Here is a 16,973-nt window from a genome sequence, read left to right as displayed (position 1 = left end):
TATATATATATATATATATATATATGTATATATATATACAGGTATGAAATGTGGTATGAAATGTATGAAACAGGTATGAAATGTGGTTTTGGATTATAAGACCCCTTAAAGACAAATGAATGGTTTATTATCTTCACACAGTAGTGGTGTTTGGTAATGGTTTAGTAAACATGGTTGTCAAAGTTACATTGAAGTGCATCACATGTTTACACGTGCACAACTCAACACGTCCAAAACAAAAAAGAAGAAGCCATCCTACGTGTCTTAGCATTTTTGGCGAGCAGTTTCATGAATTACATTTTTAAAGGATCAGAATCCGAAATACTTTAATAATCCCCGAGGGGGAATGAATATTTTCAGATTCATCCCATTCAAGAGCAGACAAACATTACAGGGAGACAGAACAGGATTGGTGACTTGGTCCGGTGAGAAAAGAAAATATTCAGTCTAAGCCTGGGCCTTTGGAGAGGGGGTCCAGACTGAGGCTAAGGAAGAAGAAAAGAACTCATAGCCTTAGCACACATGAACATGTGTGTAAGAGGGAATGAACACAAATGACATTAAAAGAGCAGAGCTGATGCAACCAGCCACTTCTACATGCAGCCACAAAAGAAAAACAACAACAAAAATACATATACACCGTGGTGGCCACCGCGATGGTCCACGCCATTGTCTGCTGGGGTGGGGGGAGCATGGCCAGAGACAGGAGCAGACCCAACAAAGCAACCAAGAGAGCGGACTCCACCCTCGGCCGCCTACCAACTCCTGAGCAGTGTCCAGTCCGCATTGAAGAGCGAAGATATGTCCAAGGAGACCAATGATTAGATTAGATTAGATTAGATTAGATTAGATCAGATTAGATTAGATTAGATTGTACTTTATTTATTCCTTCATGAGAGTTCCTTCAGGAAAATTAAAATTTTCAGCACAATCCCATTCAAGATCAGACAAACATTACAGGGTGACAGAACTGGATCGCTGACAGGTCTGCCGGCTTCCAGCGCCCATTACAAAAAAGATGAGATACAGGTAAACAAGTGGGGGGGATGGGAGAAAAAAATAAAAGATTAAAATAAAATAAAAAAATCGGTCTAAGCCTGGGCCCCTGGAGAGGGGGTCCAGACTGAGGCCAAGGGGAAAAAAAACAAAAAACAAATCATAGCCATAGTACACATCCCTCTTACATGTGAACATCAAACATCAAAGAACACAAAGGACATGAAAGACATTAAAGCAGCGGATACAACCAGACACTTCTACATACAGCTATGAATAAAAAGTAAAAGAAACATATACACTGTGGTGGCCTCTGCGGTGTTCCACGCCATCGTCCGCTGGGGAGGAGGGAGCATGGCCAGAGACAGGAGCAGACCCAACAAAGCAACCAAGAGAGCCGACTCCACTCTCGGCCGCCAACCAACTCTCGGCCAGTGTCCAGTCCGCATGGATGAGCGAGGATACGTCCAAGGGGACTGCGGTGTCCGACACCTGCTCACCCAGCCAAGACACTGTGAAGCCTCTCCGTCCCGGCGCTCAGTGCTAGCTCCGCAGCCCTGTCCCCTCTTCTGCATCTCCTCAAGTCCCTCCAAACTAGAGACCCAGCAGCTGGTCTCCATGGCCAAAAAGGCTCCCGTGAGGCAGATCCAGAAGTCCACAAAAAAAGCACCGCAGAGGTCACGAAAGTGCCACCCCTTGTCTCACAGTCCCAAAGGGTCCCAATGTGTCCGATACCTGCTCATTCAGCCAAGACGCTGTGAAGCTTGTCCATCCCGGCGTTTAACGCCAGCTTTGTAGCCCTGACTCTTCATCCGCATCTCCTCCAGTCTCTCCAAACGGACTATAGTGTGGCAGAGACCCAGCAGCTGGTCTCCATGTCCAAAAGTCTCCCCAGGAGGCGGATCCAGTAGTCCACAAAAAAGCACCGCAGAAGTCACGAAAGTCCCAAAGGGTCCAGAACCAAAAAGGCAAAACCAAACCCATGAAAAACAAGAGGGAAACATCAGGAACACAAAAGGATGAGCTCCTGCCACCAGCAGCCACTACAGAAGCGCCATCTTGGGGCAAAACAAAACAAAATGATGTGTATGAAATGATAATAAAAAATATTACTGTTAGTAAAAATAAAATACAAGTTAAGCAACTACAATAGTGACCACAACAGCGAAGGAGGCCAGCAGAGCAGCCAGCAAAACGGCAGCTGATTGCAGGTCTTGTTCTGCAACACAAGAAGAGTGCATCTTAGGACTGCAATGCAACCTTACAAAATAAAGTCAACAGTTGGATGCAGCGCGCCTCGCTTGCCCCTTGGAGTCTGTGTGACAAAACCATTCACACTCTGAAGTTATTATCGCAAAAGCCAAATTCTGACTTCAGACTAATACGAAGAGAGCAAAGCAGTTTGATGACGGCAGCGAGTCGGACCGCAACAGGAAGTAGCAAGAACACAGTCAGAGGAAAGGGTTCAACTTCCTGCTCTTCTTTGTTGCGTCTTCAAACCAAATGAAATCTGAACACTGCAAAAACTGAAATCTAAGTAAGATTAAATATTTCAAATAAGGGTGATATTTGCTTATTTTCTGTCTGATAAGATCATTCTTCTCACTAAACAGATTTTATGTTAGAGTATTTTACTTGTTTTAAGGCAGTGGTTCTTAACCTTGTTGGAGGTACTGAACCTCGCCAGTTTCATATGTGCATCCACCGAGCCCTTCTTTAGTGGAAAATAAAATGTTTTTCAAATTCAAGACAAAGTTATATGATCTTCTACTGATCTTTTTACAATGTTTTATCAACTGATTGCAATAATGTAAATTTGTTTTAACTATTAAACGAACCAAAAATAGGACTTATTTTATCTTTGTGAAAACATTGGACACAGTATGTTTTCAAGCTTATGAGATGTGATGCAAGTGTAAGCCACTGTGACACTATTGTTCTTTATTTTATTTTTATAAATGTCTAATGATAATGTCAATGAGGGATTTTTAATCACTGCTATGCTGAAATTATAACTAATATTGATACTGTTGTTGATAATATTTATTTTTGTTTCACTACTTTTGGTTTGTTCTGTGTCGTGTTTGTGTCTCCTTTCAATTGCTCTGTTTATTGCAGTTCTGAGTGTTGCTGGGTCAGGTTGGGTTTTGGAATTGGATTGCATTGCATTGTTATGGTATTGCTGTGTATTGGTTGGATTGATTAAAAATAAAAAATAAAAAAAAATATTTAAATCTACAAAAAAAAATTTGATTTAAAAAAAAATGAGAATCGATTCTGAATTGCACAACGTGAGAATCGCGATTCGTATTCGAATCGATTTTTTCCCACGCCCCTAGTCCCTAGTGTGTGAATGTGAGTGTGAATGTTGTCTGTCTATCTGTGTTGGCCCTGTGATGAGGTGGCGACTTTTCCATGGTGTACAAAGCCTTCCGCCTGAATGCAGCTGAAATAGGCTCCAGCGACCCCAAAAGGGAAAAGCGGTTGAAAATGGATGGATGGAATCAACCTATCCCCAGGTGCATGTCTTTGGAGGTGGGGGGAAGCCGGAGTACCCGGAGGGAACCCACGCATTCACGGGGAGAACATGCAAACTCCACACAGAAAGATCCCGAGGCCGGGATTGAACCCACAACTTTACAGGACCTTCGTATTGTGAGGCACATGCACTAACCCCTCTTCCACCGTGCTCTCTTTTATTGAGCGTGAGACACGTAAATATGTGAGATTATAGCCATTGGTTGATTTCCATCTCCAAGTCGGTGTTAAAATGAAGACAAACACTTTCGAAACAAATACACCGATTCGCGATATTAGAAATATTAAAATACCAAGATTTAGTTGCACAAGATGTTGTATTTATTGATTGATTCAAACTTGTATTAGTAGATTGCACAGTACAGTACATATTTTGTACAACTGACCAACACCCCAATAAGTTTTTCAACTTGTTCATGAACAATTCATGGTAAGACACTCACTGTCACAGATTTTACTTTTGCATTTCATGAATGCACAAAACAATTGGTAAATTACATAATTTGTGGTTTACACTTTCATTTATACCAGTAGTACATATATACAGTTTTGTTTTTTTAAGCCTTCGCCTTTCATCTTTACAACAGGATGTTTAAAAATGTTGAAAAGGTAAATCCAAATGGTGTCAAAGTTATTTAGTGACGAACCCCATGATGCAGAGAAGCAGGCAGGCACTGAGCAAGAAAACATGATTTTATATAAATAATAGAACAAGAACAAACAAAAGGGTACAAACACAAAGCGAGCACGAGGCGGATAATCAAACAAAAGGAGCTAGCCTGGGAGCTAGAAAATAACGAAAAGGAGCTTAGCGTGGAAGCCAGCGGGTAGCGAACAGGCAAACAGAAGTCGTACTTGTATAATGAAAAATAAAACGGAAGCAGGATACAAAAAACAGTAAGCTACAAACATCAACCGAAAATAGCTTACCGCTACGCTGCAAAGACAAGGTACGACACGACAGGAGCGACATGTGGCAATGAAAATTATCCAGCACTGACTGGAGGAACAAAGCAGGTAATATAGGAGCGGGCTGATTGACACCAGGTGTGGCCAGGTGCCAATCAGCCGCAGCTGAGGTGACAACAGAACACAGGAAGACAAACAGGAAGCTGAACCAAAATAATAGCACTTGACAGGAACTAAATACAGTAGATACTAAACACAGAGGAAACAAAGACAAATGCAGAGGAAAAAACTAAAACAGACAAACTGTCAGGGTAAGCCTGACGCACGGTTCATCTAAACGTTAAATGTAAGTCTTAAATTTTACAATAAAGGTTAAATCCAAAAGTGAAATCTAAGTGTTAAATAGAAAGGGGCGGCATAGCTTGATTGGTAGAGTGGCCGTGCCAGCAACTTGAGGGTCCCAGGTTCGATTCTCGCTTCCGCCATCCTAGTCACTGCCGTTGTGTCCTTGGGCAAGACACTTTACCCAGCTGCTCCCAGTGCCACACACACTGGTTTAAATGTAACTTAGATACTGGGTTTCACTATGTAAAGCGCTTTGAGTCACTAGAGAAAAGCGCTATATAATTCACTTCACTTCACTTCACAAATGTTAAATATACAAATAAATGTTCAAACCATATTTGGTTTGAACATTTATTTGTATATTTAAGGTCTGTGTACCTTCCGTTCATTCAAGTTCCAATTCTGAAACGCAAATCCCAAAAATAAAATTTGGGCCGTTTTTGAATTCTTAATATATATGGCAGATTTTAAAATAAACAAAAAGGGGTTGATTTTCATTCAAATATTGCCATAAAATGGGGATTTTGTGGTGTTTTCTTTCTAAGGATTTGAATTTTTCAAGAAACAGACAAATTGAACCGGAAGCTGTATTTTATCTTTTCCTTTACGTTTAGCATGTTTTAAACAACTTTTTTCTGCAGAAGTCCTATTTTCATTTAAAAAAAACTATTTATTAACCTTTAAAAAAGGCCAACAATTGACTAAAATAAAGAACATGAGTAAATGTTTAATACATACGTGTGTCCACATGAGTTCCTTGTCCGAACAGGATCTGTCCACACGTGGCTACGGCACAGTAGTATGTTCCGGTGTCGGAGGAGTTGAGTACGGTCAGAGAGAGATGGTGGACGCAGCTTCTTGGGTCTTGTTCATCGTCACTGTCGGAGTAAATGATGTGTGGATCAGACTCTCCCGATCCGGACTTCAACCAGTAGACGCTGCTTTGGTTCGGACTTTGGCGAAAATATTCTTTGCTCTCGGCGAGGACGGAACACTGGATGGTCACAGACTCCGCCCCTTTGACCGACTTGCTTTGCGGGATTTGTCTCACCTGGAAGGACTTGCGTCTGGGATCTGTGTGAGTCACAAAGAGGCATTAACGTGCGATACAGAAGCCCTTTTATCGATAAACAGTTGTTGTCAAAAGTTTACATACACTTGTAAAGAACATAATGTCATGGCTGTCTTGAGTTTCCTATCATTTCTACAACTCTTATTTTTTTGTGATAGAGTGATTGGTAACAAAAACATTCATAAAGTTTGGTTCTTTTATGAATTTATTGTTTTGTCTGACATGCGATTTGTTCAATTAATAATGGAGACTACAAAGAAGAATGCTGTTGGTGGAAAGCGGTGGATTGCAGCTGCCTTTAGCAACACAAACACAGCCGGTGTTTCTTTGTTTGTTGTGAAGCTTTAATATGGAACAGAGCGGTCAAGCGAACATGTTTCTCTACCACATGTCAACCGGCAGGTTTTGGTGAGAAAATTGTGGTAATTAGTCAGCTCTTACCGTAAACATGAGCGGAGCTTGTGTCGTTCTTCCTGCAGCTGTCAAAGAGGCAGCCGCAACTTTCTTGGCTCCTCCATGGCTTCCCTCAGAGACACTGGCTGTCACCACACCCCTCCGACTTTCAGGTATGACTATATAATCTCACTAAAACACTAGTAACAGATTAAGCAGATAAGGGATTTTCCAGAATTATCCTAGTAAATGTGTCTAATAACATTTGAATCGCTCCCACTGCCCTAGTCTTTTTTTTTATTGTAGTCCCTGGGGGTCAAACTCTGGCCCGTTGTGTAATTTAATTTGGCCCTTGAGGCAATATCAAATTCACATTAGAGCTGGCCCCGTCGGTATTATACAACACCGCATTCACCGCTAATACTCATACTTGCCAACCCTCCCGATTTTCCCGGGAGACGCCTGAAGTTCAGTGCCCCTCCCGGAAATCTCCCAGGGCAACCATTCCCCCGAATTTCTCCCTAGTTCCACCCGGACAACAATATTGGGGGCGTGCCTTAAAGGCACTGCCTTTAGCGTCCTCTTTTCCTCCATATTAACAGCGTGCCGGCCAAGTCACGTAATATATGCGGCTTTAACACACACATGAGTGAATGCAAGCATACTTGGTCAACAGCCATACAGGTCACACTGATGGTGGCCGTTACAAATACTGTGTGTGAACCCACACCAAACAAGAATGACAAACACATTTCGGGAGGACCTCCGCACCGTAACACAACATAAAAACAACAGAACAAATACCCAGACCCCCTTGCAGCACTAACTCTTCCGGGACGTTACAATATACACCTCCACTACCATCAAACCCGCCCCCCTTAACCCCGCCCACCTCATTGTTGTTTTATTTTCAAATTTATTAGCCTGTGGAAAAAGTTCATGTTGCTATTTACCTCAGAAGAATGCAAATAGAAAAGAGGCATTAAATGTTTTTATTTAAATTTTATTTAATATACCATTGATGTTTTATCGTTTGTTTTTTGAAAGTTGATTTTGCACTATTTAGTTATATAAGCGTTGCTTGTTCCATATTCAGTGTTAAAGCAAATCAGTGTAGCAAACTGAGCAATAATTAAAGTTTTATTCACGCACTTTCTTGTGCTACTTCAAGGCTTAAATGTTTGATTCATTCATTGTTTTTATTTTATTGTCAAATGTATTATTAGCCTGTGGATAAAGTTTATTTTGATATTTACCTCAGAAGGCTGCAAATAGAAAACAGGCATTCAATTTTTATTTAAATTGTATTTGAGATGCCATTGATATTTTTTAATTATTATTATTTTTATTTGAAACTCGATTTTGCATGTCACTATAAAGTTATATAAGCCTGGCTTGTTCAATATTCAATTAAAACTTATTTGGGTCCCTATTAAGAGATTAATTTGTTCAACATTGGCCCACGGCTTTGTTCAGTTTTACAATTTGGCCCACTCTGTATTTGAGTTTGACACCCCGGTTCTAGTCCTTCACTCTCACTATCCTCATCCACGAATCTTTCATCCTTGCTCAAATTAATGGGAAAATCGTCGTTTTCTCGGTCCGAATCGCTCTTGCTGCTGGTGGCTATGATTATAAACAATGTGAGGATGTGAGGAGCCCTACAACCAGTGACATCACGCGCACATCGTTTGCTACTTCCGGTACAGGCAAGGCTAGTTTATTAGCGACCAAAAGTTGCTAACTTTATCGTGGATGTTCTCTACTAAATCCTTTCAGCAAAAATATGGCAATATCGCGAAATGATCAAGTATGACACATAGAATGGACCTGCTATCCCCGTTTGAATAAGAACATCTCATTTCAGTAGGCCGTTAAACATGTGGACAATGCTGAAGAAACAAGTCCATGTCAGAAAACCAACAAATTTAGCTTAAGTACACCAATTTTGTCAAGAGAAGTGGTCTCATTTTTTTGTGATAGAGTGATTGGTCCCAAAAACATTCATGAAGTTTGGTTCTTTTACGAATTTATTGTTTCGTCTGACATGCGATTTGTTCAATTAATAATGGAGACTACAAAGAAGAATGCTGTTGGTGGAAAGCGGTGTATTGCAGCTGCCTTTAGCAACACAAACACAGCCAGTGTTTCTTTGTTTGTTGTGAAGATTTAATATGGAACAAAGCGGTCAAGCGAACATGTTTCTCTACCACATGTTAGCTGGCAGGTTTCGGTGAGAAAATTGTGTTAATTAGTCGGCTCTTACCGTAAACATGAGCGGAACTTGTGTCGTTTTTCCTGCAGCTGTCAAAGAGGCACTTCCCTCAGAGACACTGGCAGTCACCTCACCCCTCCGACTTTCAGGTATGACTATATAATCTCACTAAAACACTAGTAACACAAAAAGCAGATAAGAGATTTTCCAGAATTATCCTAGTAAATGTGTCTAATAACATCTGAATCGCTCCCACAGCCTTCGTCTTTTTTTTCTTCTAGTCCTTCACTCTCACTATCCTCATCCACAAATCTTTCATCCTCGCTCAAATTAATGGGGAAATCTTCGCTTTCTCGATCCGAATCGCTCTTGCTTCTGGTGGCTATGATTGTAAACAATGTGAGGATGTGAGGAGCCCTACAACCAGTGACGTCACGCGCACATCGCCTGCTACTTCCGGTACAGGCAAGGCTTTTTTAATAGCGACCAAAAGTTGCGAACTTTATCGTCGATGTTCTCTACTAAATCCTTTCAGCAAAAATATGGCAATATCGCGAAATGATCAAGTATGACACATAGAATGGACCTGCTATCCCCGTTTAAAAAATAACATCTCATTTCAGTATGCCGTTAAAGGTGTGGACAATGCTGAAGAAACAAGTCCATGTCATAAAAACCAAGAAATTTACCTGAACTACACCAATTTTGTCAAGAGAAGTGGTCAAAAATTCAACCAGAAGCTTGCCAGAAGCGCCTTATTGCAGTGAAACTTGCCAAGGGACATGTAAGCAAACATTAACATTGCTGTATGTATACTTTTGACCCAGCAGATTTGCTCACATTTTCAGTAGATCCATAATTAATTCATAAAAGCACCAAAACTTCATGATTGTTTTTTGTGACCAACACGTATGTGCTCCAATCACTCTATCACAAACAAATAAGAGTTGTAGAAATGATTGTAAACTCAAGACAGCCATGACATGATGTCCTTCACAAGTGTACAGTATATTATACTGTATATTCACCCTTCACCAGCAGATGTGTGCCACCGGTGAACACCATGTTGTATGAGGTCCCAGCTTGGCAGGTGTACATGGCTTCATCGTCTTTGCGTACCTTTGTGATGTTTAAAACGTACACGTCCCCCGTACGCGCGCTCACAAATCTTCCGTCCTTGAACGGTCCTCGAAGGGACATTTCCCCGAAATACCCCTCCGCAATGGTTTTGACCATTGAGCCGAATTTCATCTTGTACCAGTAAAATATGTCACCTCTATCGTCGTAGCGCGGGCATGCCAAAGTGACGTTAACGCCGACTTCCACCAGGCTCAGTCTTATCGGGACGTAGGATTGACTCAGAACTGAAGAAAAAGGCAGAAGAAGAGTGAATATGCAGAAAAAAAGTGGAAACTACAAAAGGGAGGTGCCTGAACTCACCCAATGCGCTGAGAAGCACAAGCGCAGCCAGCTTCGCCATCGTCGTGATCGTCTTTCTACTAAGTCTCCAGGAGGTTTGCAAGACGGAAAAAATGGTGTTAGGCTGAAATGCGAAAAATTCATTTCCGCTGCATTTTTTTTTTCAAACTACTGACCCATTTTTACCAAGCGTGCGTGACGAGACGCTCACTTGTCATTCTAAAACAAACACACACAAAAAAAACTATCCTGAGATGCAACAAAAGTGCAGGTCGAAGTATTTTGTGCAGGGATATAAAAATATATTTTCTACTCTTTGAATGTTTGAGTTTGAGTTTATATCGAACATGCAAGCATACAACATGATACATCACAATTTCCAGTTTCTCTTTTCAACACGTTGGAAAAGGAGGAGGAAGAAGCAGAACTTATTAAATCCTACCCCTTTTCTTTTACATAACAGTTGCTAAAACCTTTGTTCACTTCCTGTTCTCAATGTCTTCACAATATAATCCATAAGTAATTAAATTAAAAAAAATAATAATAATTGTTGAAGTAAGTTTTATTCCATTCGATGAGATAAGTAAGAATATTTTGAGAATGAATGGGTGAATAAATTCAGAATGTTTATCATGATTCTTCTTTTTTGTACTTTGTAAACACTTTAAGTTTGCAGAGTTTCTTGAAGTGGATGATATTAGTGCATTGTTTGATTTCTATGCTTAATTCATTCCACATACTGATAAACTGAAGGTCTTAAGTGCTGTACGTGCGTACAAATCTTTTGAGTTACATTTTTCTCTAAGATTATATTTCTCCTCTTTTGTTGAGAAGAGTTGTTGTATATTCTTGGGAAGCAGGTTGTAGTTTGCTTTTTGAATAATTTTAGCTGTATGCAAATTCACACCGCTCTGTATTGATTGTTTCCTGCCATAGTTTCATGCCACAGTAAGTCTTGTTTGTTCCATGCCATAGTCCATTTTAAGTGTTTAGCTTCTGTGTTTCCTGCGTTAAGTTTTTCAGTTTGTTAGCTTCTCGTGTGACGGCATGTTTTTCTTGAGAAAATAAATATGTTCCTACCTGACGCCTGGTCCGGAATAGTCCGTTTGCATCCCGGGAGAACAAACCCAGCAGCAAGCTGCGACCCCCTCGTTATGACAAAGTCTTACAATGCAGGCAACACATGATGTAAGTGTTTGTATTGGTGGGCGATCGAGGGTAGAGTCGGCTCTCGTGGTTACTTTGTTGGGTCTGCTCCTGTCACTAGCCATGCTCCCCCCACCCCAGCAGCCAATAATTTTTTTCCTTGGCCTCAGTCTGGACTCCCTCCCCAGGGGTCCAGGCTTGCTTAGACGGTTTTTTTTCTCTCAGTGTGGCAGTTACATGTAAACAAACTATGGTGCATTGAAGGACCCCCAAATTAGTAGGACAAAACGACGCTCGCCAAATCCTCTCATCAGTGAAGCATGTTTAATACAAACAGTGGGATTAATGACAATTAGCAAGGTGTGTGTCATGTTTGCTCTCTTACAAAAACAACATTAAAACTAATATTCTATTTTTTCCACCATCTTTTCCCTTTTCATACATTTTTGAAAAAGCTCCAGGGAGCCACGAGTGCGGCACTAAAGAGGAAATTTAGTTTATGAACCCTTGAATATCTATTAGTAGCTGCAGCCTTGTATAAAGAGCAGGGTTCAAGTCTTGAAAACAAAATAGCAGCCTATAACCTGAACATATAGAACATTTTGGATTATCTTCATCAACAAGTCTTGCATCTTTCAGCACACTGCGCTAAGTCTTACAGAAAGTCAATACAACTCTTTTAAGAGAATACTTTGGTAAATCAGAAAAGGAGGATTTAGTTTTGAAGACGCACGTCAGCGTACGTGCTGAACCCCTCTGCTGCCCTCGTATTTGTCTGCCTCGCTCTCCCAGTTTTCTTGGTAACAATGGTCGGCATGGAATAAACCAAAGAGTCCTCGTCCCTCTAAAGAAACAAATCATGTAAGACATGACAAGAAAAAGAAAGCGAAACAAAGATGCAGAACTTTTCTACAAACTTTTCTTACCTGCTGGACGCGACTGAATGTTTCATCGAGTGTTTGTGAACCAGCTAAAAAATTGAAAATAAATCATTAAAAAGCAACCTAATGATGTTTTTTTTTCCTTACCTTTGCAGGAAATATTGTTTTTTGTCCTGATCTTGTTGACGAGGAAGGCTGACATGATGAAACTTAAGGCCAAAGCAGCACTCAAGACGATTATAACATACTTGTTTAAATCAGAGCTGCCAACATCTAGATTATGATAAAAAAACATTGGGAAAAAACACTTTTCATGAATCCATCAATAAAGATCAATGAATATTTACCTTTAATGTTGACTTGTATTGGATTTCCCATGAACATCCTCCCACATGTGACCACGGCACACAAGTAAGTTCCAGCATCAGAGGAGTTGACGTTCTTTGAGAAAGTGTGGACACATTTCTGTGTGGACTTATCTTTGATCTTGCATTCACCATAAACAAAGCTGGGATGGACACTTTCTGGTCCAGTTCTGAACCAGGACACTTTGTGTCCATCCTGATAGATGTCATTCCCAGAGTGGGAGAGGACTGAGCACTGCAACTTCACAGGCGGTCCTGGTTGGACTTCAGAGACAACAGACACGGAGGGTTCTGGTTCTGGGAAGAGTGCAAGACAAATTGAAGTCTTTCAGCACTCTGTGACTTTGATTCCACAGATCGACATTCACTTCTGTTGAAATCTTGAAGCTAATAAAATACTGATGTGTTAAAGCAGAGGTTATATTTCATGTAAAAACATGTTCATCACAATAAAATATTTGTTTATCTGAAGGCTGAATCATTGGAAGAGTTGTTGAGTTAACATTGTTATCTATAAACAAATGTTATGTAACAAATAAAATATGTAAAATTGTTCATTTAAACTGTTTTCTAATTATTTGTTGTCATATTTACCTGTGACCTGAAGGAATGTTCCTTTCAAAAACGAGAGTTGACTTAATTCCACTTTCAAACAGTAGTAGATCGCCGTATCACTTTTCTCTACTTGACTAATTTGCAGAACAAATGTTCCTTGTTCTTTTTTGGCTGTGATGCGATGTCCAGATTTCGATGTTCCACGTTCAACAGAGCCTGAATCGTAAGATGCCGTTTTAGGAAAAAAATCAGGAGAGGTTCCAGAAACAAGACGGACCCAAAATAAGCGTTGAATGTTCTGAATTGTCCCGCTGGGACATTTCAGAGAGACATTTTGTCCAGGTCCAACAGTCCTAGTGGAAAAGTTGTAGGCACCTGTACATGCTGAATAGAAAAAAGAAGACATATTAATAAGAGTCATGTACAGTATGAACATGTCTCCATTGGAACTGAGCATGGACTTACCTCCACTTTGGAGCAGGAGCAGCAGATGAAGCACGATCCACATTTTCTCCTCTCGTTTGACCAAGTGAACATCAGACAGTATGTAGACTGTATCTTAAGATTATTGACTTGAACCACATCAAACCAAATGGGAGGGAACTATTTTGCTGCCATCTCATTGGTCGTCATGTGCCGCCTCTACCTCAGTGGAAATATATCTACCCAAACTTTCCAGTCCCTTTGTATCATTGTCTCACAGTTTTTTTTTATTTGGTTTGGTTTTTTTTACCTTCTTTAGTTAAATTTACAGTATTTATGTGGCTAAGTCAACTTTTTTTTTTTTTGTCTGCAGATTTGTACGAATCAAAAAACTATATAGCACTTGTGCTGGATTTTGCTAAGACAAGAGTTAATGTTTTTCATGTTCACTGGCCCCAACCAGTAACCAGTAATCCTCCACTAATTATTTTAAGAATCATTTTAGAGGCTGAAACTTCCTTTGGATAAGTACAGTTAAAGTAAAGTTAAGGTTAAAGTTAAAGTAAAGTCAAAGTTAAAGTAAAGTTCAAGTTAAAGTTAGAGGTTGGTAGGTTGTGAGTTCAAACCCCGGCCGAGTCATACCAAAGACTATAAAAATGGGACCCATTACCTCCCTGCTTGGCACTCAGCATCAAAGGTTGGAATTGGGGGTTAAATCCCCAAAACTGATTCCCAGGCACGGCCACCGCTGCTGCCCACTGCTCCCCTCACCTCCCAGGGGGTGATCAAGGGTGAAGGGTCAAAATGCAGAGAATAATTTTGCCACACCTAGTGTGTGTGTGACAATCATTGGTACTTTAACTTTACCCTGTTAGGAAAACAACAAATCCACCCTGAAGTCACAATTGACATCACACAGGACAACGATTCAAACTCCGATCCACACTTTATTGCCAAAAGTATTTGGCCACCCAACCAAATGATCCGAATCAGGTGTCCTAAACACTTGGCCTGGCCACAGGTGTATAAAATCAAGCACTTAGGCATGGAGACTGTTTCTATAAACATTTGTGTAAGAATGGGCCGCTCTCAGTGATTTCCAGCGTGGAACTGTCATAGGATGCCACCTGTGCAACAAATCCAGTCATGAAATTCCCTCGCTCCTACATATTCCAAAGTCAACTGTGGGCTTTAATATAAGAACATCAAAGAGTTTGGGAACAACAGCAACTCAGCCACCAAGTGATAGGCCACGTAAACTGACAGACAGGGGTCAGCAGATGCTGAAGCGCATAGTGCAAAGACTTTCTGCACAGTCAGTTGCTACAGAGCTCCAAACTTCATGTGACCATCCAATTAGCCCACCTTCAGTACGCAGAGAGCTTCATGGAATGGTTTTCTATGGCCGTGCAGCTGCATCTAAGCCATACATCACCAAGTCCAATGCAAAGCGTGGGATGCAGTGGTGTAAAGCACGTCGCCACTGGACTCTAGAGCAGTCAAGACGCCTTCTCTGGAGTGATTAATCAGGCTTATCCATCTGGCAATCTGATGGACGAGTCTGGGTTTGGTAGTTGCCAGGAGACTGCATTGTGCCGAGTGTGAAATTTGGTAGAGGAGAAATTATGGTGTGGGGTTGTTTTTCAGGAGTTGAGCTTGGTCCTTTAGTTCCAGTGAAATTAACTTTGAATGCTCCAGGATACCAAAAAATGTTGGACAATTCCATGCACACAACCTTGTGAGAACAGTTTGGAGCGGGCCTCTTCCTCTTCTAAAACAAGGTCCTTAAAGACATGGATGACAGAGTCTCGTTTGGATGAACTTTGCTGGCCCTCTCAGAGTCCTGACCTGAACCCGATAGAACACCTTTGGGATGAATTAGAACAGAGACTGAGAGTCAGGCCTTCTCGACCAACATCAGTGTGTGACCTCACCAATGCGCTTTTGGAAAAATGGTCAAAAATTCCTATTAAGACGCTTCTACATTATTTGGAGGTGAAGAGGAATAAGCCATAGTGAGATCACGCCAAACTAACACAAAGTACAGATATAGTAGCTGAAATAGGTCAATATTTTGAAGTATATGATACAATAGAAACCTAATTGTTTAACCTGTGTCCAAATCTCTTCAACTTGTTCCAAGTAGGTGTAAAAATGGGAAACAAATGAAATATTTGACAAATCAGACTAATTTAGTGCATAAAAACGTACTGACTGTAAAAAGTGACGGACAAGGTGTCATGTCTTGTTTTGTTTAGTTATGTTCTGTTTCGTTTAAGACTCCATTGCTTCTTGTATTTTCACTCCCTTGTTTTGTCGCCATGGTTACTTATTGTGTTCACCTATCTCTGATTAATGCTCATCTGCTTCCCGAGCACTAATCAGAGGCAGTATTTAAGCTCGTCTTTGCCAGTCAGTTGCCCTGGCATCATTGTTCGTTTCCTGCTCTGTTCTTGCCAAAGTAAGTCTTGCTTGTTTCATGCAATGCCGCTGTTCTTTTCATGCCATGCCAAGTAAGTTTTGGTTTATTCATGCCACAGTTAGCTACTTTTGTTTCATGCCCATAGTTCAGTCTAAGTGTTAGTTTTGTTACCTGCGTCAAGTTTTGTTCCTCCACTGTGAGCGCCTTTTGTTTCTACCCTTTTGTAGTTTTTGAGTAGAAATTAAATCATGTATTTACCTTCAAGCCATGACTGGTCTGGTCCGATTGCATCCCGGGAAAACAATCCTTGCAGTAAGCTGCAAAAAAGTCCAGGTTCTGACACAAGGCAGTACACATCTTTAATGATTACTCAGACTTTTAAATCATGTGGTGTCATCTGTGTCAGTAGAAATGTTCACATTTCAGCCTGAAATAATTCCACTTCCAACAAGAGAAAATATGTTGCAGCAAATTGTTTATGATTTTTGTGTTTTACACACACACCAACTACAATTGTAACCCAAAATCCATTAAAAAAGCTGCTAAATAATTTAGAAGTTGTTCAAAAGTTTCTCAATACTTGAGTAATTATTTGAAAGAATACTTACTCTTACTCAAGTAATTGTTAAGACCACTTCTTAGTTTTATAATATTCTAAAGTAGAATAAAGTAGTAGTAAACTGCGTGATGTTTAATAAAGTTTTGGAATATGCAGCACACACCATATTCTATAGAATCCAGACAAGATAGCCTTTTTTGGCACACCGAAGCGTAGGTGATGGTGCGTCCGTAACAATCCAAAAATGTATGTAATAATACATGAAAATTAATGTTGAAAGACATTTTTCACATAAGCGATATAATAATATACAAACCCCGTTTCCATATGTGTTGAAAAATTGTGTTGGATGTAAATATAAACAGAATACAATGATTTGCAAATCATTTTCAACCCATATTCAATTGAATGCACTAAAAAGACAAGATATTTGATGTTCAAACTCATAAAGTTAATTTTTTTTTTTGCAAATAATAATTAACTTAGAATTTCATGGCTGCAATACGTGCCAAAGTAGTTGGGAAAGGGCATGTTCACCACTGTAGTACATCACCTTTTATTTCACAACACCCAATAAACGTTTGGGAACTGAGGAAACTAATTGATGAAACTTTGAAAGTGGAATTCTTTCTCATTCTTGTTTTATGTAGAGCTTCAGTCGTTCAACAGTCCTGGGTCTCCGCTGTCGTAATTTATGCTTCATAATACGCCACACATTTTCGATGGGAGACAGGT

General features: G+C 40.3%; 2 protein-coding genes across 2 annotated transcripts; both read right to left on the bottom strand.

Annotated features, from left to right (window-relative positions):
• Positions 1-309: 309 nt before the first annotated feature.
• Positions 310-10,031, bottom strand: LOC133546090 (uncharacterized). Its single transcript, XM_061891931.1, has 4 exons — positions 9,909-10,031; positions 9,497-9,832; positions 5,527-5,862; positions 310-2,215 (listed from the first exon to the last, which is right to left on the bottom strand). The coding sequence occupies exons 1-4, from the start codon at positions 9,946-9,948 to the stop codon at positions 2,133-2,135; spliced, it is 795 nt and encodes a 264-aa protein (XP_061747915.1). The 5' UTR covers positions 9,949-10,031; the 3' UTR covers positions 310-2,132.
• Positions 10,032-11,338: 1,307 nt separating this feature from the next.
• Positions 11,339-13,395, bottom strand: LOC133546087 (uncharacterized). The gene is made up of 6 exons (XM_061891928.1): positions 13,300-13,395; positions 12,874-13,218; positions 12,262-12,576; positions 12,062-12,187; positions 11,960-12,003; positions 11,339-11,877 (listed from the first exon to the last, which is right to left on the bottom strand). Exons 1-6 carry the CDS (start codon positions 13,340-13,342, stop codon positions 11,749-11,751), a joined length of 1,002 nt encoding a protein of 333 aa, XP_061747912.1. The 5' UTR covers positions 13,343-13,395; the 3' UTR covers positions 11,339-11,748.
• Between the last annotated feature and the right edge of the window lie 3,578 nt (positions 13,396-16,973).

Source organism: Nerophis ophidion, linkage group LG29 (genome assembly GCF_033978795.1).
Source record: "Nerophis ophidion isolate RoL-2023_Sa linkage group LG29, RoL_Noph_v1.0, whole genome shotgun sequence".
NCBI classification, from domain to species: Eukaryota; Metazoa; Chordata; class Actinopteri; order Syngnathiformes; family Syngnathidae; genus Nerophis; species Nerophis ophidion.
The sequence above is the reverse complement of the archived record's forward strand: the minus strand, read 5'-3'. Positions and strand labels throughout refer to the sequence as shown.

Coding starts and splice junctions, on each gene's coding strand:
- LOC133546090 (XM_061891931.1), bottom strand. CDS start 9,948: ATGGCGAAGCTGGCTGCGCTTGTGCTTCTCAGCGCATTGG. Junction 9,833..9,908: donor TGTGCTTCTCAGCGCATTGG/GTGAGTTCAGGC, acceptor CTTTTTCTTCAG/TTCTGAGTCAATCCTACGTC. Junction 2,216..5,526: donor AGGAACTCATGTGGACACAC/GTATGTATTAAA, acceptor CTTGTGTTGCAG/AACAAGACCTGCAATCAGCT.
- LOC133546087 (XM_061891928.1), bottom strand. CDS start 13,342: ATGTGGATCGTGCTTCATCTGCTGCTCCTGCTCCAAAGTGGAG. Junction 13,219..13,299: donor GCTCCTGCTCCAAAGTGGAG/GTAAGTCCATGC, acceptor TTTTCTATTCAG/CATGTACAGGTGCCTACAAC. Junction 11,878..11,959: donor CATTCAGTCGCGTCCAGCAG/GTAAGAAAAGTT, acceptor TTGTTTCTTTAG/AGGGACGAGGACTCTTTGGT.